At 45.4% G+C, this 23,299-nt stretch overlaps 1 protein-coding gene across 1 annotated transcript in view; it reads right to left on the minus strand.

Moving 5' to 3' along the window:
* LOC105704426 (lachesin) overlaps positions 1–23,299 on the minus strand; it is a 125,791-nt gene that overhangs the window by 89,020 nt on the left and 13,472 nt on the right. Inside the window, exons 4-5 of the mRNA XM_023434939.1 lie at positions 15,316–15,474; positions 14,176–14,304 (exon numbers count right to left, since the gene is read on the minus strand). Of these exons, the coding sequence (XP_023290707.1) occupies positions 14,176–14,304; positions 15,316–15,474 (288 nt within the window). The remainder of the gene's footprint in view (positions 1–14,175; positions 14,305–15,315; positions 15,475–23,299) is intronic.

A 23,299-nucleotide genomic window follows, 5' to 3' on the forward strand; every position in this document is an offset into this window, starting at 1 on the left:
ATCAGAAGAGTAAAAAGTCGGAAAATGAACAGTTTATGTCTGTATCATGTCAGATGACGCTTTTCGAGGAGCTCAATCGACATTGGAGAACTGTTCGATGCCACGCTTGGGATTGCGCGTTTCACGTTGAATGATTGGAAAATACATAGTTTTCCGCCAAGATTACGTTCTACAAGGTCGTCAATGATACCCTCAAATCAGAATGTCACAGCCTGTAATGTATGAAAACACCAGACATTCAGGTGCTGAACGGAGTACCTATCCGTAGAAAAGAGGAGATGATTCTTCTTGCATTTTGAAGTGACATCGTTTTTACGAAAGTATTTCGAAACCGACTAATACTCGGGAACCGTGCCAAAAAGTCGGGTACCAATAAATCTTCGCACGGATCCATTGTGTCATAACTGTTCAGGCCTTGCAGAATGATAATTTTCGACGTAAACCTGGGAGAAAACTTGGTACTTTGCAACCCTTCATCTTGAAACGTGCAACGTTTAGCGGCAAACAGTCTTCGAGCTTTGACACGATACAGACGAAAAACTACTCATTTTTAGAATATTCGCCATTGGAATTATTTCCGATCCGGAGATCGCAATCTACAAAATATTTCGAAACGAAAAAAAATCCATCGAGACGTTTCTTCGATGTATTTTGTGCGAGGTTCTTTCATAATGGCGAATGTTCCAATATTATAACATTCAAATTAGTCGCGAGCGCGTAGACCTAGCTCGGTAAACTAATAATCTCTCCCACCAATGATCTCAATATTAATAAAGCTATTCACGTGCCTACTCGAGAGATCCGAGCGTTTCGCCCCATTTTAGCGAATCCCCTTCCGGTCTCCCCGGACCGAGCTTCTTTTTGCGGAGTAGAAAATGTCGGACATTATGTAAAGGTGATACCAAAGATCCCAATGGTACGCCCGCGGAATTAGGGGGAGGCTCGGCGGGGGTGGTTTTCTCGCGGCGAGGTCGGCTAATTCGCGGTGTACGCGAGCTCATAAAAATGCAACGCCCCTCGGAATTCATACGCGTCGTCGGGCGGCCGCATTTAAAAGGGAAAAACAAAGCTTCCGCCACGGCCGCGCCGGCGCGGAACTTTCCGCTCACGAGGGGATGCTCGGCCCGCGTAATTGGCGCGCGTACCTACGTACGTACTTACACACGCAGGGGGCGAGGAGGTACTCACGAGGGTGCAAATCGCGAGCCCTGCCCGAAAGGGTCGAACGATTCTTGGCGGGCTGGCAATCGTGTGTTCCGCGATCGCAACGGGTTGCAACCCCTACGGAAAGGGTGCGTTTCCGAGCGCAAGGGAGCGGGTCTTACCGTCGAAGAAAGGAGCGGGAGCGAGAACATAAGTAGCTTTCAGTGCCATTAATTCAACCCCCGGGGATTCTACACTACGGGGGTATCTCTCGAACTCCGCGTTTCGTTCCCGCCCCCTACCCCGTCTGTCCCTTCCATCCCCATTCTTTAAATTCGCATTAAATGCGATTGTCCTTCCGCGTATGCAAACTCATCCGTCGTCCGCGAGCCCCTCTTTGTCGTGGATCCAGCTTTTTGACTCTCGTTTCTGGATTCGTCTTCCGTCTATATGCTCGTTTCCTCCCTCAACCGAGGGCTAGGAAAAAATATTTCCTCCGGGGGAATGAAGTCCTCGAACGACAGTGTTCCGCGGTTCAACTGCGCCTCCAAAAATGGGGGATGCAATTTACCTCGATGGAATTTAATGATCTCTTAAGTCGTCGCCCTCCGTTTCCCAACTTATAATAGTCACTTTATCTAGTAACCCCATCTTTTTGAACACCTTCACCAGTAACGAGCGTAATATGTATATATATTTAACCCTTTGCGGTCGCATTTTCCCAAGATCGAGAGAATTTTGGCGGCTGAGAGTAGACATACGACCGCAAAGGGTTAAATTCCGCAAACTACAGAAATAATGTCGAACTTGATTGAAGTGGCCGTAGGTACACCTCGTTGAATAAAAGAAAAAAAAAAAGCAGAATCAGGGAATAACCTCTAGAAAGCAATTCTTATACGCAGCAACTCCATCAGTTTCAGTGGTAATTCAAAGTGACTCGATGCACATTACCCTGCCGGATGAATCAGGGGTCCATTTGGTCATCAAACGATTGGCGAATCGACCGACACGGTTATTCGGCATCAGTTTTCCGATTACCGGGGCTCATTTGTCAGTCCGTGTGGTCGGGATCGGACGGCCAACGTTAGCGAATTTCATCACCATTTAATCCAGGTCAAAGTATAGAGAAAACACCGCTTCAGGTCGACAAAGAGGCTAGCTATTGGTTCGGTCCATCCTACCGGCAGACCGCAAGGGTTTCCGCGCTGCGGACGAAAATAATCTCGCCGCGCGGTAAATTCGTCGTGTGCGTTTGGTACCGTCGAAAAGCGCGTTTCACCCGCACTTACACACGGAGCCGGGTTTGCCAGGGGAGGCTCCGTCGGGGAGGTAAATGCGAACCAATATTTTCCCATAAAGCGTCGACACTCGTTTATGAAAGTTTCATAACCGCGGTGACGGCCCCTACCCCCGGGGAAAGCGCGCAAGGTATTAACGCTCTTTTCGGCCGGGAAAGAAAATTTAGAGTCGCCAAAGACGCCTTTCCATTCGCACTTCCCACCCCGACTGGGGTGTATAATATGCCGAGTGGTACAACCTCGGGGGGATGCCAACGGCGTTTCCCTCGTTTCCCTTATTTCAGAAAATGTAAGCGGAAACGCCGTGCAGTTGAACGATTATCGACCCCAGGAAATTTTGTCGATGGATTCGGATTAATCAAATTTATAGATTTTCGGTTTTCGTTAACACCTAACAACCCCTACCTCCATTCCGCTGCAATCATTTATGTTAGAGCATATCTATTAAACATAGTTCTGTAATATAAATTTCTTTGTAATATTTAAGGTGACACGAAAGTGACGTTTGGGAGGTCAATCGTTTATGAAACTTTCCTTCGAACTGGTTGTACCCAATTGTTTGAGATTTTTCCACGTGAATATAGAAGCCCTAAGGCCGTTTGCATACGTACCAGAAAAACCGGCGCCGACTTTTCTGTTAAAAACAATCACTTCTGACAATCTGTCAAAAACAAAAACTTTCTTTTATTTACATTACTACTATCGAAAAAAAAACGGTGCCGGTCCCGGTTTTGCCTGTCGTGTGCAAACGGCATAAGGAAGATACCGACCTCCTTGAAATTTCATCTGTCATACAAAAATAAAGAATGTTTAGAAATAAATTTAACAAATTTAAATTTCATGAATGTCAGGACCTATCGACGTGGTAGAATTTCCAACAATTGGATACAACTAGTTCGAGAAAAGCTTCACAAATGAGACTCCTCGGTCGCCATTTTCATATCCCCTTATTATAACATACATGTTACATGTACGTAACATTTATATTACTATTTCCTCCGCCGTTACGAAACATCATTACAAATCGAATAATGTAACATGCACATAACATACCGGCACCAAAGAACGTGTTACGCTAATAACATACAACCGAACTGCTAAAAGATTTATAACGACGTTACGAAACGGGAATAATTCGATATCCCATACGTCACAAAATTTATTTCAGTTACCTAACTATGACATAACGTGCTCTGGGGAGGAAATACTACTTAAATTCCACATCAACGCGTTCAACGTGAAAGGGATCGCAACAATGGCTTCACCGAATTCGACCAATCGATCGGAATCATTTGCAATGATTTCTGAAAATACTCCCGAAGATCCCTAAAGGTATGCCGAAGAATTTTCATCGGGGCCGCTGATTAAGCAAGTTTAATTAAATATATTTATCCCGTCGATGCGCGAGGAGGGTTGATTGCTCGGGCTCGCACGAAGTGGCACCCCTTGGGGTAGGTCGAGGCGGTTCGAATTCACGACACGAGGCTCCCGACACGACTGACTGCTGACACCGCCTAATTGTGAATTTCCTCGAAACGAATAATTCGATATCCCATACGTCACAAAATTTATTTCAGGTACGTAACTATGACATAACGTGCTCTAGGGAGGAAATACCACTTAAATTCCACATCAACGCGTTCAGCGTGAATGAGATCGCAACAATGGCTTCACCGAACTCGACCGATCGATCGGAATCATTTGCAATGATTTCTCAAAATACTCCCGAAGATCCCTAAAGGTACGCCGAAGGATTTTCATCGGGGCCGCTGATTAAGCAAGTTTAATTAAATATATTTATCCCGTCGATGCGCGAGGAGGGTTGATTGCTCGGGCTCGCATGAAGTGGCACCCCTTGGGGTAGGTCGAGGCGGTTCGAATTCACGACACGAGGCTCCCGACACGACCGACTGGTGACACCGCCTAATTGTGAGTTTCCTCGGCAAAGTTAGCCTTTGCCAAAGTCGGGACCCGGTATCGCCGAGGTTAATTGTGAGGTCGCGAACTTTCCGCGAGTATGCGCGAGGAATACGCGCGAGGAGATACGTTTGCACGGAATACACCGTAGGATGGCACTTGCGAGACAGCTTCGCCCTTGCCGTTCTCCCTGGTCTCCGTTCCCTCCCCCCATCCTAACCCCTCGCGACGATCCCACGAGAATATTTCTCCTGGATCCTGGAAAAGTGTCCTGGCTCGGGATTGCGTTCTCGAAGGACGAGCGGGATCGCGTTAATGAGTTTTTCGGGGAACGTGCCGAGAGGAGACGATCGCCCCAAGCTCTGAATTAGAGGACGAGGGAACCCCGAAGAGATCGATCCGCTGCCTTAAATTTAAATAAACGCCCGCCCCTGAAGGCGGATAATGCCCGGCCTGCTCCCCTTTCCGGATACGTGACTCCGATACCGATATACCGGCCGATCCTTGGCGCACCGGTGCTTTACTTACTACCGATACGTGGGGGTCAGACAGGCTGCGCGTGAAAATGCCTAATGGGGATGGATATTATAAAGCTGGTTCGCCGAAACGAGGGTTGACGACGCGGGATTTCTGGATATCAGGGATGAGTGACTTTGACGTTCGCGCCTTCCTCCAATTTCATATCGTTCATCGCCTACGGGATTATCCGGGTCCATGGTAATACAACGCGTAGACGGCACTATCGCCGAAAATATTTGTATGTAATTAATATTGATGTGAATTAAAATACAGCAAAGAAATACGAGGGAAAGAAGTATAAAAGGAGAAGGGAAATGGGTTTGTTTGATGAAATCAATGTATTTGAAGACAGACGGAGAATAAGTACCTAAGCGAAGGAACTCCTAACACACGGTGGTTTTCATTTGTATGTATCGTCGTCAAATAGAGGGGTATCAACTACAAAGGAATAGTCGAACCTTGCATTTCTGTACTTATATTCATATTTCTTTAATCCAATCCGTTGGCCATCAAGTTCCACGACGTGAATGCGTCGCTGCCGAGTCGGAGTCCTTTTCCGCCCTCCCCGTTCCTCCAAGAGGTTTTCGCGGGAGGGGTCGCAGAGGTAAGACGCAAACGCACTTTCGTTCCGCTCAAAGGGTTAATCCGCCCCCGGTGGGGTCAGCTTGGGCCGGAAAACCGAATCGCATCGATTGCGGCGAGTGGTTTCGGGAAGGGGTGCCACGGCTTCGCGCAAAGCGGCGCGGCGACACGTGCCGGGGCTGCGGCGGGGGTGCGTTTCGCCCGTTGTCACCCGAGCCCGGGGTCGGCGATATTGCTCGCGAGACTCGGCGAGGAAAGAAGAACGAGGCACCCCGGCAAAGGTGGGAATCGTTTTAATTTATTCGAACGCCTCGTCGTATCGGGCCGGGGCGAAACGGAAGACGGGGAATGCAGTGCCAGAATGCGGGGCTGGGACCTCAGGGTTGGGCCGAAGTGCCCGAAGTGCCCGAAGTGCCCGAAGCGTCCTGGAACCTGGGGAGTCACGTATAGGCAGTGACTCAACCCCGCGGAGGAGGTCGCGCGTTTCCTCCCTTTTCCGCCCCTCTTCTTCGGCTGCGAGCGAGCCGGGCTCACCGGCAATCTGTTATTAAAATCAGCAACGAGAAAAATCCGTGCCGTATCTCCTCGGGGCCGGGCTCGCGCCAGCCCTAGCGTCGACAGGCGTGTTACGGCAAAAATTAAGCCACTTGCAAACTCGGGGGCGAAATTGCCGAGTCTAGCTCGGAGTCGGCGCGACCCCCCGCGAAGCGTCCGACTGGCCGGCGGGGGTGAGGGGCCATCGGAGGGCCGAGAGGCCTCGAGACCCGGTCTTTTTGTTAATCTTCCCGAAGGAACGTTTGTCGGTAGCTTGTAGCTTCTCCAGTTTCTTTCTTTCTTAGTTTTTCCCTTTTCGCCCCCGCGGGACCCCCGCGACGTGCCCCAAAGAAAATATTCCCGGCTGCCACCGACCACGTGACTTCCGCTGCTGGGAATTCGCGGGAAGAATTCAGAGGAGCTCTTCCCCGGGTATTCTGCAGGCTCCGAGGTGGCGGGAGGGCCGGCGCCAGGGAATATGGCGGAGTTGCGGCAGGAATTTTCAGAAGAAACAAAGACGGAAACGGAGACGGCCTTGCGATATTCGCGGGGGTAATGAAAATCAAGGGTGGCGAAGTGCCGCGCGGGGAAAGGGGCCACGGCGGAAAATTCTATACTGCATTGCGCAACTCGAATCATCTACTCCGAAATGTAAAATAAAAAAGCCATCGCCTTACGTAAAGCTTTTATCGTCCAACTTTCTTCGATTTTCTCTGCAAAATTGCGGTTCAGTCAGAATTTCTTAGGACATGAAGAGAAACTTGTCTAATTCTTATTCTTTCGGAATAAAATTATCCTCCCTGTATCATTGTTTTGCGTGACACGTATATCCGCGCACGGGCCAACTTTGGTCCAAACATTGCCATTATGTCTTTAGTAAAATTTAATATAACCGGTTAGTATTAGATAACAGGGAATGTACTAAAATGATTTTAAATGGAAACCTTGTAATAAGCGCATTTTAATTAATGATTACGCTCTTTTTTTAAGGTCGTTTGAAAAATCAACTTGTTCCTATGCTCTTCGGAATCGTAAAAAAAATATTTCTTTTTCGAATGTTAATAAAAATTATCTCTGAAATGTGCCTTAATAAGTTAAACTTTAAACATGTGCATTGTGCAAAAATATAGAAAACAAAATATCCCAAAACAATGACACCTTTGCACCCATCGGTCTCATATATGGGACGATTGATGTCCCGAAGTTCAATGTGTGCCCTCTGCACAACATGGATCTCATAATTGTTTAAACTTCGATCCGGCTACCGAACAACTTAAGCTGCTACTGAGCGAAAAATTTACTATCTAGGCAAAATGAAATACTTACACCCATTTAAATGTTTTTTGCTGAATAAATTTCTTGATTCCGATAAAATTGATTTTACAAGAATCATTAGTAATCCGAACAGCAGAATGTTGTATCGATCTCAAATAACCTAGTACGTGATGTAAAACAGTATTAATGGCAAATAAATATTGGTTGAAATTTATGCAATAACAACTTTACCGATACCTGACAGAGATTTAACGAAAACATCGGATATACTCGTTATCCTACTAAATTTAAATTTATTACCCAAATCTTATTAATTTTTTCAGTATTTCATTCCGTAAAGTGAATTAACATTTCTTTCGAACACGTTTATGCTCAGGAAATATTACAGTAACGAGTTAAATGGACTTGGTGAAACTGAGCTTAAGAAACTTGAGTATTGCTCGTAATTTGCCATAAATTCGTTTTACCTTATTTTATTGATAGTAACCAGTAAAGATCTGTTCGACATAAGAATTTCTTTTTCTCTGCAGAATGACTTTTTCATTCAGTGTAGCGCGATTAGTGTCAGAGAAAAAAAGGATATTTATGCGACTTCGATTTGACAGATCAATGCGCGAGTACAGGAAGGTTAATTGAGCCCTTACTATTCCAGAAATGCGATAAAGCGTCATACTTCGTCGAGTGTCCCGCAATTGATGACCAAAATTTTTGCATGGATACGAGATACGTGAAATATATAAAAAAAATTGCTTCGAACCAAAAAGAGCATGCGATTCCTGGATGACACTTGAGCACGAAGTTCAACCAATCAAATAACTCGGTTAACCGATCTCACTTTTGTTTGACACACGAGCACCGATTCATGAAATTTGGAACGACTCGTGCGCACGGAACCGTGTAACACGCCGCGCTTATTCGGTTAACCATTTCATTGGAGGAAGGGGATGAGTTGTTTTGTAAATACCCAGTTTAAGGGCAATTTTCGTTTAAAATTATCCGCATACAAAACGGCAGCTCAGCCACCCGATCGACCGAGCAATTTGCGATTGTGCAATCCAGCAACGACGCATACGCCATTAGTCCGCGAAGACCATAAGAGGTTTGTATCGATCACCCAAGTACCTTCACTTTTTTTCAAATTTCATTACCAGAACAAATGTCCACTTTCCCCGAATTACTCTCCAAAAGAATGCATTTCATTTCCGACGTCACTCGCCGGATCAAATCCCCTTCGACTAATCCATCTCGAATCGATCAAATGCGCAATCAAGATACACAAAACACTTCTACCCGATTCCACCGATCCATCTAATTTCGCCAAAATTATATTTCACGTTGAAAGGTATCAACCTAATCAATTAGAAAGATAGAAGGATGTAAGTGCACATAAATTACTCAATCCCTGGAAAAATTTCCGTTTACCCTGCGAGCGAATTTCCCGAATCAGCCGAAAAAAAAAAAAATCATTTGACGGGGCGTTAAAACGCGGCCCACTGACGGCAGCATTTTTTCGATATGATTCAACATTTATCCGATATTAAGCATTCCCCTCTCCGGGCGAGCGGAATGGAAACGTTCAATTTTTCGACCGGCCTCGAAACAAGTTCCGTTTCGAACGGCGGCTTTCGGGTTTTGTGATACGCGAGACTAAAAAATTCCATTATAAAAGTGCGTGGCGGCCGAAGCGACTTCCGTTTGATTAGAGGGCGGTTTGGCGCGCGCGTGCGGAAATTCGTTAGAGGAAATGAAAATGTTTTACGAGGGTGCTAGCGAGCGGAGGGAAGTATTTGACGAGGGCTCTATAATAATTGCCGTGCCACCACGTACGCCGACCGAGGCAGTTTTTCAGGTCGTAAAGTTGTAATGTCATCGGGCGAGGGTTGCGGGGGGGGCGGGGGCGGCGNGGGGTCGGGGGTAATCTGTCCGCGCGTTTAATTAATCTTCGCGACACATAAAAACATGAAAATATAGGGCCCGCCGAAATGATCCGCTTTAATTCGACGATTCGCGCCCTTTATCGCCCGCCCGGGAGGCCCCACCCTCGAATAGTTGCGGGCTCTTCTCGCCTCCTTCAGGGGACGATAAAGTCACCCCCGAGATCCGGGAGATTTGCCTCGGGAGCCGGGCTCAATGGGCATCAACTCGAATCCTGATAAATCGGAGCCCTTTTCGGTCGAGGATGCGGGGAAACCGTCCGGTGCCGGGATAGGGATGTCGCGAGCGCGTGGGAAATTTCGGGGAAATTTGCTTTTTTTTCATTTCCCTGATCCGCGGCAAGCTGGAAAATCGTACGGGGCCGCGAGTTTCGAATTTCCTTCGTTGTGGATAGGTTGGACGTACCGCGTTAACTCTTAAGAAAACTTACCCCCGGTGATTCGGTTTGCGTCTTCTCGTGGAATCTACTTTAACCCGGAGTTTCGAGACGTTCGCTCGCTCATGAATCAAATTATCCGGGAGTTAGGGAATCTTTAATTCGGACGTGTCCGCATACATTTGGGGTGGTAAGTTTTCAACTCGAGGAACTGTTCGCCATTCCGTGAGGGCTGGTTAACGCCGTTAGGGGGTAAGAGTAATACCTTCGTCGAGTACTACAGGGCTAACGCCTCCCGGTTATTCGGCAAAAGATCATCGATGTCTTTATGTATTTATTAATTTATTATCTATATTTCTATATAGATCACGTTTCATGTCTTACACGTCTGGGCGCTGCAAAGCATGATGCTATATTTAGCGATCTTAATTTTTTAAATACCGACTAAAGATACTCGGTAAAACAAGTTTGATAGGCCAAGGTCGATTATTTTACATATATAAATCAATGTAATTGTATCCCGTTTTTCACCCTGGAGGGGAGGGGGGAACCCCCAGAAGGCTCCTATTTAATTAAATATTTATCCATGATATCCATTTTTGGAAAGTAGTTAGCGATTCGTTCCTACGCAAGCTCACTCATGAAGTCCATTCTTTGGATTGTTTATGCCCTGCGCAGCTAGAAAAGATTCAAAAGCCCATGCTTAACTCGAATCGAGAACAACTCACCTGCATCGGGCGCAAAAAGCCGAATTCAGCAGAGATTAAACCCACCCCTGAGGCACCGGGGTCGTCCATTAAGAAAGTTAACTCCTTAATTGATTTCGCAAGGAGCGAGTGGCGCAATCCGGACGTGCGACTGACAACGTCGTTCGCGACGCATTCCCGCCCTAAGGGAGCGAGAGAGAGGGTCGACACCCACCCCTGCGGGGGCGAAGAAGCCGCTCCACCCCCGTTATCCGCGCCGGCAACGGGACGGGAGCTCGCAAGGAGAAATTAAAAGCGCACCCCGGCGGCCGCTTCGGGGGTCGAATCGCGGCACGTAGGGGGCATTCGCGTTAATTAATTCATTACTCGGCCGCTTAGCGCGACCGCGTTAATCGGGCGAGCCCTCCCCCGGGAGGCAAGCGGGGTGGAGGTTCCGTTGTAACGTCGGGGCCGGAAGCGGAGGCCGTCGAGGCGCTTCCGCGGCGCCGGGGAATCGGCCCTTTTGAGGGCGGCTCGGCCATTGAGGGAGGACCCAGGCCTCTGGGAAAGGAAGGCGTCAGCACCGCCGGACAAATTGACGGCAGACAAAGGCGGCGTTAAGCCACCGAGACGAAATTACCGGCCGCCCTCCGCGGGAAGGGCGGAGGACTGGAAGAGGGAAGGAGCTGTCCTTCCAGAGGCAGGAAGGACCTCCGCCTGGGACAGAGTACTCTGATATCCTAGGACCGGGATGCTGGGACCATGGACCGATATCCTCGTATCTGGGCCTTCTGACTTGCGATCTCAAACTCGAGACCCTAGATTTGAGACTTCGAAATTGGGATATCCGATCCGGAACCTTGGAACGTCGAATCAGGAACCTCGGACCTATGACCTCCAGCTCGAGACTTCGGATCTGATATCTCGGACTTGCGACCTCGAACTTGGGACATGGTATCTCGGCCCTCCGATTTATAGCCTCAAACTTGAGACATCAGATCCGGGACCTCGGACTTGGGATTTGGGATTTCGCATTTAGGACCTCGGACCTGCGACCTCGAATTTGAGATATTGGATTTGGGACCAGAGACCATCAAAGTGTTACAACGCGATAAGAACATGACATTCTCCATCTTTAGCAAACGACTCTCGCGGAGTCTTTTTACCGAAATCTCATTTGCGAGGGAAGCGGATAAGGATAGGGACAAAAGAGAAAAGGGTAGTGGGTACATTGACTCCGAGACTTTGGAGCTGGGACTCTAAACCCAGGGCTCCAGATTTGCAATTTAGAACTCGGGACATCGGACCTGGTAGTGATGATGAGCAAAATCGGACTTGGTCTTGGCCTTTTACTCTTAATACATTTTATCCTACATACAAGACCAAGCCCAACACCTGATCATTAATATAAATCTAAGATTATGATTAGCATAGTCCTGGTTCCGATCTTACGTTTGCTCGTCACCTTCGACCTCAAATTTAAGATCTTCAGCTCTCGTGCTCTTCCACGGTCTGCTATCCCAATATTACAAAAAAACCATGATAACCATGCGTTGTCTTTGTTTCGCGGTCACACCTTGTGAGAGGTGTTACGCGCTTTCTGTGCTTTCTATCAGCCACCTTTGCCGACCGACTCTCGCGATGTCTCTTCTTTGCCGAGATCGCATCCGCTAGGAAAGTGGATAAAGGCAGGTGCGAGAGTGAAAGGGGGGAGAGAAATCCTGCTTTGTCGGCGGGCATCTTTCTCCATTATTAAATTGTGTGTACCTCGACCCCTTACCTCCGTCCCTCGTGCAGTCACCACCCCTGAGCACCATTCATACCTCGAATTTCATTTGTCATGCGAGACGCCTCCACTGTTGCGCGAAATTAATGCGAAAATCCGATTTCTACTCGCCCCCGTGGATCGGGATGAGCATCGACCGCGGATCGGCGGGTTATCATCGTCGCGAGAACGCACCCTCGTTAAGGTGGAGTAAGAATCGATAAACTCGACTTCGAGTCGGCCGTTTAACGTGATTTAAATTATTATTCAGATTAGTCCCAGTCTTCAAATCGAGTCCTTTAACGAGTCAGCTGTTGCGACCTATTTGAAACGTGCACTGATAAAAATGTCCATGTAAATTTACATACAAGGAAGGTATCCCAGGTCGACCTCTCCGGTTTGATTTCCTATATAATATGTTATAGTAGATTAAAAACTAAGCGACACGTATTTTTTTTTATCTGCCAATAAACACTTTAAGGGGGTGAAACCACCATCCAAAGTAAGGCATGTCAAGGGGCGATTTGACAGTTTCACTCACAAGAACATAATATTTTTTAACCAATCCACCTGGAAAAGCTTTCTCGTAACAAGAAATGAAAAATATAATTTTCTCAATGAAAAAAACAAAATTAAGGGGTGAGCCACCCCTCACAGGCCTTACTTTGGATGGTGGTTTCACCCCCTTAAGGTGTTTAAGCAGATAAAAAAAAATACGTGACGCTTAGTTTTTAATCTACTATAACATATAAAATAAATCCAATCGGAGAGATCGACCTGGGATACCTTCCTTGTCAGTCATTGATTATTTTGATACCACGATAAATCTCAGTAAAATTACATTGTCTCTATAATATCACATTCAGCATCTGAGTTAATTTATAGATAATTATAATGTAACATTACATTAAATTCAAGAGATAATGCACCAATAAGGTAAACATACAATGTTAGGTGTATTTATACATCTTATAATTTGTAATCCTTCCATTTTACGATTTTCTATGTGAAACCTAAGTTATGAAGTATGCAAAATTGTATGTAAATTTCCATCGATTTTCGTCAGTGCGGGTCTTCACGACGAGTATACTCGTCAAAAATAGCTAACTGGTTAAACTTTTCTGTAAAACGTTCCAAATACATCATTTCAAACTCGGAACGAATTTATTTAATGTCACCTATTGTTCTCCACTCCAGCGCACCATATCCTTGTTACGTTCGCAGGAAGTTTGAATCTAGAAGGGACGTCCCGGGCGTTTCCACGATATTCGCAAGTCGGTTTCCCGGCACATTCGCGTTATTAAGGGTATATCCATTTATACAGTTACCGTACTTTAATCCAAATGGGTAACGAATATGCATTTATGGCGGAGTTCGTGGAACTAAAGTCACGGAACGTCCGTTTTCCAGTTTCTCCACGCGGATTGTTTCACTTAACAATAGAGATATCCAGATGAGTCGTAAATGATAAATGCCGGTTAATAGGCACGCATAGCAGCGGGTTTCTTTTATATTCGCGAGTGGACTTTATGTGCACCCCATTATGCATCCGAATGAGTAATTAATCCGTCTGCTCAGCACCCTCGATGAGGTCGATGCCAGCATCTCTACACGTACTTATTTCTCGGTGTAAGTGAGACTAACAATAAGTGACATCCCGGTGAGTTGCGAACGGGAAATCGAGTTACATCGGTCACTTGCGCTAATTAGACGGCGGATAGATCGTAACAGGCCAAATTAATAATAGAACCTTCAACGGCGTCCTACCGTATTTAGGAAATATTTTGTATATCGACGTGAATACGGATATTTAATACGAGATTATTTATTAACGCGATAAAACCGGCCAATTTATTCCCACAAAAACGTACTGTCTTAGAAGTGACTTTTGAAATTGGAGAATTATTATTAGTTTTAAACAAGACCGTTTCATATTTTTTTCTGTGTTACTTTACATGTACTCCAGTAAATTAATTGGACATGTACCGACGGTATGCTTATAATTAACATGTAACTTGTAATCACCATCATGTGCGATGGCATCGATGCCTCGTGCACTTGCAAATTTCAGCACGCTCGAATGTGACCGATGTAAATCGTTTTTGGGAAGGCTTATTAATATTTATACAATTGTTGAGTACTCACAGTCGACCGACACTTTGATTTGCTTGCTGACACCAGGAGGAATGCCATTACTGGCAAGGCAGAGGTACGTTCCCATGTCGAGTCTGGAGATTCGCGACATTTCCAGCGTCTCGCCGTGCCACTCGTCGACTGAAAAAGAACAATCATTTTAATAAATAGAATTTCCGAAACGAAATTTAAAAAGGTCAGCTAAAAATATTTAACATTCACCGATACGACCGTGATCCTCGGCTCGGCCATCCTCCCGATAAACGAACGACAATAGTAATTGTAATCAACCGAATTTGTTTGCAACTTCGTTTTTCGCGCGTTCTGTTTCGAGTCATCAATGCATTATTGTCACTGGCAATTCGATAAACTCGAGTTGGTCGAGTTCTGATTTGAAGTATTCGGATGGCGAAGGTAGTCTGAATGGAGCACATGACAGCGACATTTAACTTTATCAGGTCGACAATGCCGGTAATCAAAAGACTCGTCTTTGTCGAAAGATCCATATCCCGAATCGTCAGTGACAGCATGTTCTTCTTCTTATACCGATATAGATTTTTCTACGATGTATTAGAAAATTAAATTCAAGCCCAAATTGATTTACAATTAATCCCGTGCAAACGGTTCCACCCTGTCTCGCTAATGGACGGAGTGTTTTTTCAACTCTGATACGCAACGGGGGAAAACATAACGTCGGCATAGCCCATCAACCATGTGAAACCTTTTCGAGGTGCGGTTTTATTAAGCGTTAGCGGATTTGATCAGCAGTGCGTAAAACTGTTAACAGTATCGTGCCCTAGCCGTAAACGCTGACACCGAAAATTACTCCACAACGGGCTTATCCGTCTCCCTAAAACCGTCAAAATGACTCCATTATTAAGCAGTAAAAATTGTATTCTGACATTTACCGTTTTAGTACCGAATGCATAATGAGCTTATGACATCGACTTTACTTGCTTCGTCTAAAATTTGAATATATTCCAAAGTTTCGAAATTTTTAACTCGTATCTACTTTTACTTTACCCTTTTTCATTTCCCAAAAAATAAAGGGACCCGATGGCCCGTTATTTTTTTCCTCACGTCAGGAAATCTTCGTCATGACTTTTGAGCAAAATCACAGGAACCTCCCGGATTGATAAGTCAATTACTCACCTAGTAGGGTCTTATTGATTGAGATCTTCGAGTGATCATCTCTTTTCCAGGAGATGCTGGGCGCCGGACTTCCGGTGGCCTTGCACGTTAAAGACACGTTTGTCCCCTCCCTTACTATTGCATCCGACGAGGTGCGCGTGTCGTCGATATTGGGCGGCACTGCAATCATAAATTATTCACCTCGTTTTATATATTTGAAACAACATATTAGCGCGAGAATCGTGATTCACAAGATATTAATTATGAATAGAAAACAGATGAGGGTTGGCTCATTAAATATCCTGTTAAAAAAATTCATAAAATTCATACACTTTTAGCACATAAGGTTGCAGTATAAATATGAATTTCAGGTCTTAACAGTGAATTAGTATACAATTATTATAAAATTCTAAGTAAAGTTACAATTTTATAACACCGTGTCGTAATTTTGTAAAATTGCGGAGAAAAATTATAGATTTGATATTCGAAAGTTATTTAGTACGCATTGTTGGCACATTTTTTGGACGAGTTTTTAATTTTATGATCGTTTACATAAGTTCATTTTTGAACAAATTGAATTGAAAGATGACAAGTATCGGAGGTACTGGCGGAGAAGCATTGTAGCGACATTCTTGAATCCGAGAAATATTTAAATAATATTTTTACAAAATTCTTATAATCAATAGAAAACTCCATTAGCAACATGCCACGATAATTTTAAAAAGTTTTTTTTCGATGTTTAAAGTATAGCAGTCTAAAATCGTCCTCAAACGTGTCCGGAACATATGTTAAATTTATTACACATATGTACTAAATTTACATGTATATTAATTCACTATTAAGACATCAAATTTATAATTTTACTGCAACCTTGAGTACTAAAAGTGTATGCATTTTTTTTAACAGTGTAGTTATCGACATAAAATGTGCAAATTCCATGTACCATTTATGTTCTCGCTCAAGCCTTTACCTTGATTCAAGCTAATCAGTGTTAGATTATTCAATGCACCAGACTACGCGCATAACGTAATCGTACGTACTTTGGTTATCGATCGATTATTGGGAATAATTAACAATACCGACATCCTAAGGGACCCCTACCTACTTGACATGTTCAAATTACCCATTCTTCAAAAGGTACAGAAAAGAAATGAAATGCAATATTTAAATACAGTTTAAACCAGTTCATTTTCGATAGCATTAAATAAAAATTTTAAATAGTTATTTTATCAAAGCATGGAGAAATTGGCAAACAAATATTAATTGATAAGAAAAGGAGTAATATTGCTTCTACATAGTTGTCGGCCACATATGCTATCAATACGTGCGTAGAATATGAAGTATGCTACTTTTCGAGATATCTTCCGACAAAGCTTGACAAATGGCATTGTTTAAAGAATGGTTCATAACAATTTTTTTTACGTGAAATGATATGTACCCAAAAATATGTCTAATAACACGTTTAAACTGTATTTACGTGCCGCATATAATTTTTCCTGGTATCTGTCAGAAAAGTGGGTATTTCACCTCAATAGGTACCCCATAAGATTAACGCGACATTTATCAAAATATCGGGGATCGAGGATCGAGGATCGATCTTTACCTCGAACCACCCCCACCGCGCGTCATAAAGGAAACGTTTACCATGACAAAGCCTCCCCTAAAGCGAGGAAGCGAAGTGAAACCCCGATCCGAAAGGAACGCCGGGCGTTCGATCATGAAGTTACAAATTGGCTCTTCCGGAATTGGCCGATTGCGAAATAACCCGGTGCCCCGGCACCCCCGGAGTGCCGACTCGGAATGCGGACGAGGGGGGCCCTGCGCCCTTTAGGTGAGACAGACGGGCGGCCGTTAGGGGCGTCGCGCGGAAGACGAAGGGGCACCGAGGAGTGTGGGGGTGGGGCGAGAAAAAATAGCATCGATAACCGATAGGCGCCGATGGCATTCTTTCACATGCAAATCGATTTCCCGCGCGCGCGCGCTCGCGAACGAACGGCAAAGGGGGTGCGAGAGGAATCCAGTTACAGCCGTGAAAATGTCGAAGGTGGGCTTAAGGGAGGGGCGCGAAGGGGCGCGCAGATAAGGCGCAGGAAATCCCCGTTAAAAACTCGTAATCACTGCCGATAAGAACCAGTCGGGTCGCGAAAGAATCGTCCCACTCTTCGGGCGCGAGTAAGGGGAGGTTCCTGGACAATTTCTGCGGGGCTGGCCGCCGGGGAGAAATTGACCGGGCGGGGCGTCTCTTCGGGGGGTGGTCGGGCGACGATACTTTCACCGGGACGCCCGCCACCCTCGATTCCCTTATTGTCGCGGTCCAACTGTCCCCCCGTCGACCCACCCTCCGCGGGCCGACACCTCGCACCGCCGGGACAATTGCTAACCGGCTTAGCGCGAAATTACCGAGAACCGCGAGTCACGGTAATACTGTTTAAAAATTTCTCAAGTTTAACCGCAATCACATCCCCGCCTGTCGGCCCCGCCGCCAGGCGGAGAATGGAACGCGGTCTATGAAGTACGAGGGCTGAACTTCGAGGGGGTGTAAGCGCATAAGCGGGAGGCTAATCATATCGCACGCCGGGGATAGAGTGGAACTGTATTACGCGCGTAAACTAACCAGGTAAAAGTTTAATCCGTTTACGGGCTGAAAACAAGCGTGGATCGTAGTCCTTCGGAACGGTCCTACGTTCACCCTTGCCAAAAGCTTATCGACGAATTTCCATTCGTTTAATCTGTCGGGCCAATGTTTCATCCTATTTTTTTTTCTCATCACGGAGATACGAATAAAGTACCAACAGCCCATTGCGTTATTCGAGAATCGTCAAATATTAGGGTCATGAATTTCCTTAATTTCTATTGTCATAAAAAATGTACCAGTTATCGTCAGCTCGTAACGCTGGAAAATAATTGGTAATTAATTGAAAGGCCACACACGGAGAAATAAAATATGTTAAACTTACAGAATGATCTGTAAGATGTGCAGATTTTATCCGTTGAAATAAGGACAGCAGATTATTTCTGTTAGCGTTACGATAAAGCTTTTGTTGCTCAAATCCGTTAAAAATTGGAGATAAATATCTATAACAATTACATATAAGTATTTGAAAGGGTTACGGATAAATATCTGTTACCCATAACCTGTTGAATCTATTAAATTTGCAGATTTCTTCAGTAACGCTGGCAAATATTTTCAATCTATCTGAAAAGAAAATGAACTGAACGGATCGAATCTGTAATGTCTACAGATATTTTTCATTGCACCTACAATTTTATAACACTTCAAACGTCCCAGTTTCATCATATTAATATTAACAGACATTTTCAGCTATAGTTACAGCTGACTTTTACAGAAATGTTTCTGCTAACTGTACGCGTAAGGAAGTAAAATTACATAGATTAATTCGTTAATGGGACGGTTTTTAACCGTATCGCGAACAATAATTTCCAACAGATGTAACTTTATGGCTCTTATTTTTCTCCGTGCACGTCGTTGCAATTAATTTTATCACGAAATGAGGAATCTGCAATCATTAGCCCATGACACTTTACATCGATCGGCAAGAAATGAAAGGGCCACACTTGTTCTGCATTTAGCCCCTAAAAATCAACAATTTCCAGCAGATGTAACTTTCAGGCTCTTATTTTTCTCCGTGCACATCGTTGCAATTAATTTTATCAGGAAATGAGGAATCAGCAACCATTAGCCCATGACACTTCACACCGATCGGAAAGAAATAAAAGGGCCACGCATTGTTCTGCATTTAGCCCGTAAAAATCAACAATTTCCAACAGATGTAACTTTAAGGCTCTTATTTTTCTCCGTGCACGTCGTTGCAATTAACTTTATCACGAAATGAGGAATCAGCAACCATTAGCCCATGACACTTTACATCGATCGGCAAGAAATGAAAGGGCCACGCATTGTTCTGCATTTAGCCCCTAAAAATCCAAAATCAGTGCATGTCCGATGATTCACATTGCGATGTACGGGTGCCTCGCTCGCATGGATGTTCGCATTTGTTCAGACAAAATGACGTCACGACAACAATACGAGATCGTACAATGGTACCTGAAAACGTGGAAGGTGCCAATTACCGACTCCCCAGGGGCGTGCGCCGAACCACGCCGCAAGTCCGAGGAAAGTCAACTCGCCGTGGTGATTGAGATTTCCCTCTTTCTCTCTTTGTCGCTTTCCCCGTTTCTCCACATCCCCGACACCGGCTCGGCTTTCTTCCTTTCTTTCTTCCCTTTTTCACCTGCACCGAGTGTCATTCCCGCCTCTGGGAAATCCGGCGCAGTTAGCGATTAAACGTGCTAAACGTTGCGTCCTTCCCGCGGCAGATGGAGAAGGGCGTTATCCCTCATTATCCACAGTCCCACCTTTGGGAACTGGACATTCGAAATACGACCAAAAGGACGAAGGAGAGACAGAGGGAGGAACCTCGGCGTTGTCAAAAAGAAATCCCCGGCTAAACTTCCCACGTTACACCCATCGGTACTCTCTTTACCCTCCGACCGAGAGGGTGGACTGTGAACCGAGGGTTGACGTTTCCTTTTTTTTCCCCCGACAACCCCGCTGAAAAATAATTACTCCTCGTGGTCGTAGTCTTCCCTCGGCTTGGCCACGTTAGGACTTGAAAAAAATGGCCGCGAGTAATGCACTCGCTAGCGTGTCACTTATTACAACTGCGTATAAATGTTCGACGCTTAAGAGGGTTACTCCGTTGTGAAACCCGTTTTAATCAAAGTGAGTTTGAAAGAAGATTAAAAGGTACAGGAAATATTGCGGTGCTGTTCTACTTCACGTTTTAAAGAAAACTGAGGATAAAAGGAGAGTTATAATATTTTATAATGGCGGAGGCGAGGAACATGAAAACCACTCAACTTTTTTTTCTTATTTCACGGTGTACCCGATTTTTGGAAATCGGTCGTTCGAAATGGTGAGTCTGAAAAAGTTAAGGTGGATTTCAATCGACACGAAGGATATGATCCTCTCTCGGGCTGTTTAAAAAGTTTTGTCAAAAATCCAAATTTTGAATATGTCAGGACAATTCTTAGACGATCAAGAGTGATGTGTCAAAGATTCGGACAATTTGATTTAATACCCTTAAAAAAAAGTGTTGTATTCGAATCGACTGATTTGAAGGGGGTTTCACTTCACCTTAAGATGAAGTGAAACACGTCGAGGAACTTGATCGACGTCGATAAAGAAGATTTTTCTAAATGCCTACGTTGCCGACGTTCGTTTTTATATTGACAGCTATATCGAATTATATTGGGTATTGTACCAAATGGCATACTCCACCTATCGTTTTCGTACAATAATTATAAAGAAATCGAAGTAAAACTCCAGAAGTCCTCTGGATTCATGCCTTCTGGGGCCCTAATTGACTGCGGAGGGACCCCCTGCGCCATCTGTAATTTCCAGATCAATTAAAATTTCACTTCGAGACCTCGTATTCCCATCGTTTTAGCATAGAAGCGCATACAACACATTTTATGCCTTTATCCCTTTCAAATGCGAGTTTATCGATTACCAGAATGTTCTAAATTGTCGTAAAATTGTCCTGATCCTTTCGATTCTCATATCAGAGCCTACGATAATTGTATATTGATCGAAATATGAGAGCTCGACGCCATTTTACTTCTGGTCCGGGCTAAGTTAAAAAACTTTTTTCAAAAATCCAAAGTTTGAATATGTCAGGACAATTCTTAGATGATCAAGAGTGATGTGTCAAAGTTTCGGACAATTTGATTTAATACCCTTAAAAAAAAGTGTTGCATTCGAATCGACTGATTTGAAGGGGGTTTCACTTCACCTTAAGTCGGGTGGACGTGCGTCGATGCAGTTTCGATTGGGAGGCCGCAGGGCTCTTAAGCCGCGTTCTAAGAAGGGCGGCAATTGCAGTTGCAACGTCGCCGCTCCCATATCTGCCAGGTTAAGGAGGAAAACGGTGATGGGTTCGGGGAAACGCACGGCCGCGTGTCGGTAAACGTGGCCGAGGAGCGTAAACCCTCCGCGATATTGCGTGTACGCCGTAATGGTCGGCGGAAAGAGAAGACGGTTAAGGGAAGTACCGCGAAAATGCACGGGGCCGAGGATCGGCCGAGAGGAAACGTTGCAGCGGGACTTATGCACCGCCGTGTGGTTTCGGCCCGGGAAAAATGCAGCTTTGAGGGGGGACTGCGTGCGCGTACCACTAATTAGAATCTCTGCCGAATAATGAGAAAACGGTGGGCGGGTTCATTAAGGACGACGCGGCATCAAGGAAGAGGATACGCCACTATCGGCGGATTGGATCGTTCATTATGCTTCGTTACTTTTTACGATATGAATGCGCGCGTTTCCGGCGTCAAAGGACGCCCACGTGAGGTCCAAGTATGAAAGAGAAGTGGAAACCGGAGATGTGGTTGCGTCTACGCGAGGAAACGATGCGTGGCCGTTCTGTCCGGGAGTTTTTCATGAATGTTGATACCGGCGAAACGTAATATTCCTTTACGTACGTTCGACGAATGCGAAATAAAGTGTCCGAAAAATGTTGGCGGGTCCGACAATGGAGATAAACGCGTTATCGGGGCACCTCTCGCTCGATCCACCGTGATCTTCGGCGGGAATTGAAATCGATGGTCGAACGACGTTCTTTAGTTTCCTGAATGGAACCGACGTGGAGGAATTAGGAAAACTGGGGTGCCGTATTTGTACCAAATTACGGCTTGAAAACTGCACGTCGGTATTGCGGCGGACAATGGTCGACGAATTGAAATAGGCACGCCGAGGGACTTTTCGCTCTGTCCGTGGAGGCGATCGGTGCCACGCGACTCGAGAAAACGCCGGAAAATGACGCCTGGACGAAATGCCTCTTGGAAGCGAACGATCGGCATAATTGCCGCGCGAAAGTGGTCCGCACTTCTCTAACTTGCAAATCCCGCCGAGGTATCGGCTCGGTGCCTCCTGCATCGACTCGTTCGACGTAGAACCGCCGTTTCCGCGGAAGAGCCGGGGCGGAAATCTCGGTACGTCACGGAAACGGTAGCTGCCTAAGAGATCGGCGGTGCCGTTTACCTCTTTAGCGGGAACTCGAGTTCAGCGTTATTACGGGAAAGCACTCGTCGGCGCGCCCCGTTTCTCAGTTGGCGAGCATACCTTGACGGCAAGTGGTCCGCTCGTCCACTGAATCCTTTGCCCCGCTACGAGCTCAATAAAGCTCAATAAAGCGAGCGTCATAAAGATGAAAAGTAATTAATAAAATCTACGAAGGTAACCTCATGATTTACCGCGTCTCACTCCCCGTTAACCTCTTAACTACTTTAGGACTTTCCACTCTACTGTACCTTTTTACTGCACAGTTCGACGCGGATTGCGCGTAAATAATGTATTACTACACGGGAAAATAAAAATGGTCAGGAAAACCACAATTGCGGTAATCGTACCCCTATTGCAAGGCGACATACGGGACATGGGAGGATGTTGCCATTAACCAGATTTTCGATACGTAGTCATTTTCGTATATAAAAAGTGCTACGACATTATTTGAATGCTCTTTTAACTAGGAAGGAGTTGCGTTATCGAAAATCGCTCCCGTATGAACACACGTCAACGTTTTATTTATAAAACGAGCACTCGTTGAGCTCGCTCGGTTGAGAAATACGCTCAAAATCGTTGTCCCCCTGAAGAGCCTTTTTCGTGATTTTCGAGTTCCTCGCGAGCAATTTAAGTTCTTCTTGACATCCGTTGCCAAATCTTGGCAGAGCGTCCAACTGGCGGGTGCGTGCGTCGGGTGACACGCACGCTTCGACGCCAAGTTAGAGTCGTCAAGCCGTTGCGTGAGTCCTATACGTGTAAGGCACGCACATATTTTTCGACCGTCGTTAAACACCACCCATTACGCGTCGCGTTTCCCTCATCCAAGCGAGAAAGTACGTTTTGGTTACTTCTCACCGAATTCGATGCTAATGTCACCTAGCCATTAAGGGCGCTCACCACTCCAGCGATTTTGCAGGGCCTCAC

The sequence above is a fragment of the Orussus abietinus genome, unplaced genomic scaffold (genome assembly GCF_000612105.2).
Source record: "Orussus abietinus isolate OABI.00-Male unplaced genomic scaffold, Oabi_2.0 scaffold52, whole genome shotgun sequence".
Taxonomy (NCBI): Eukaryota; Metazoa; Arthropoda; class Insecta; order Hymenoptera; family Orussidae; genus Orussus; species Orussus abietinus.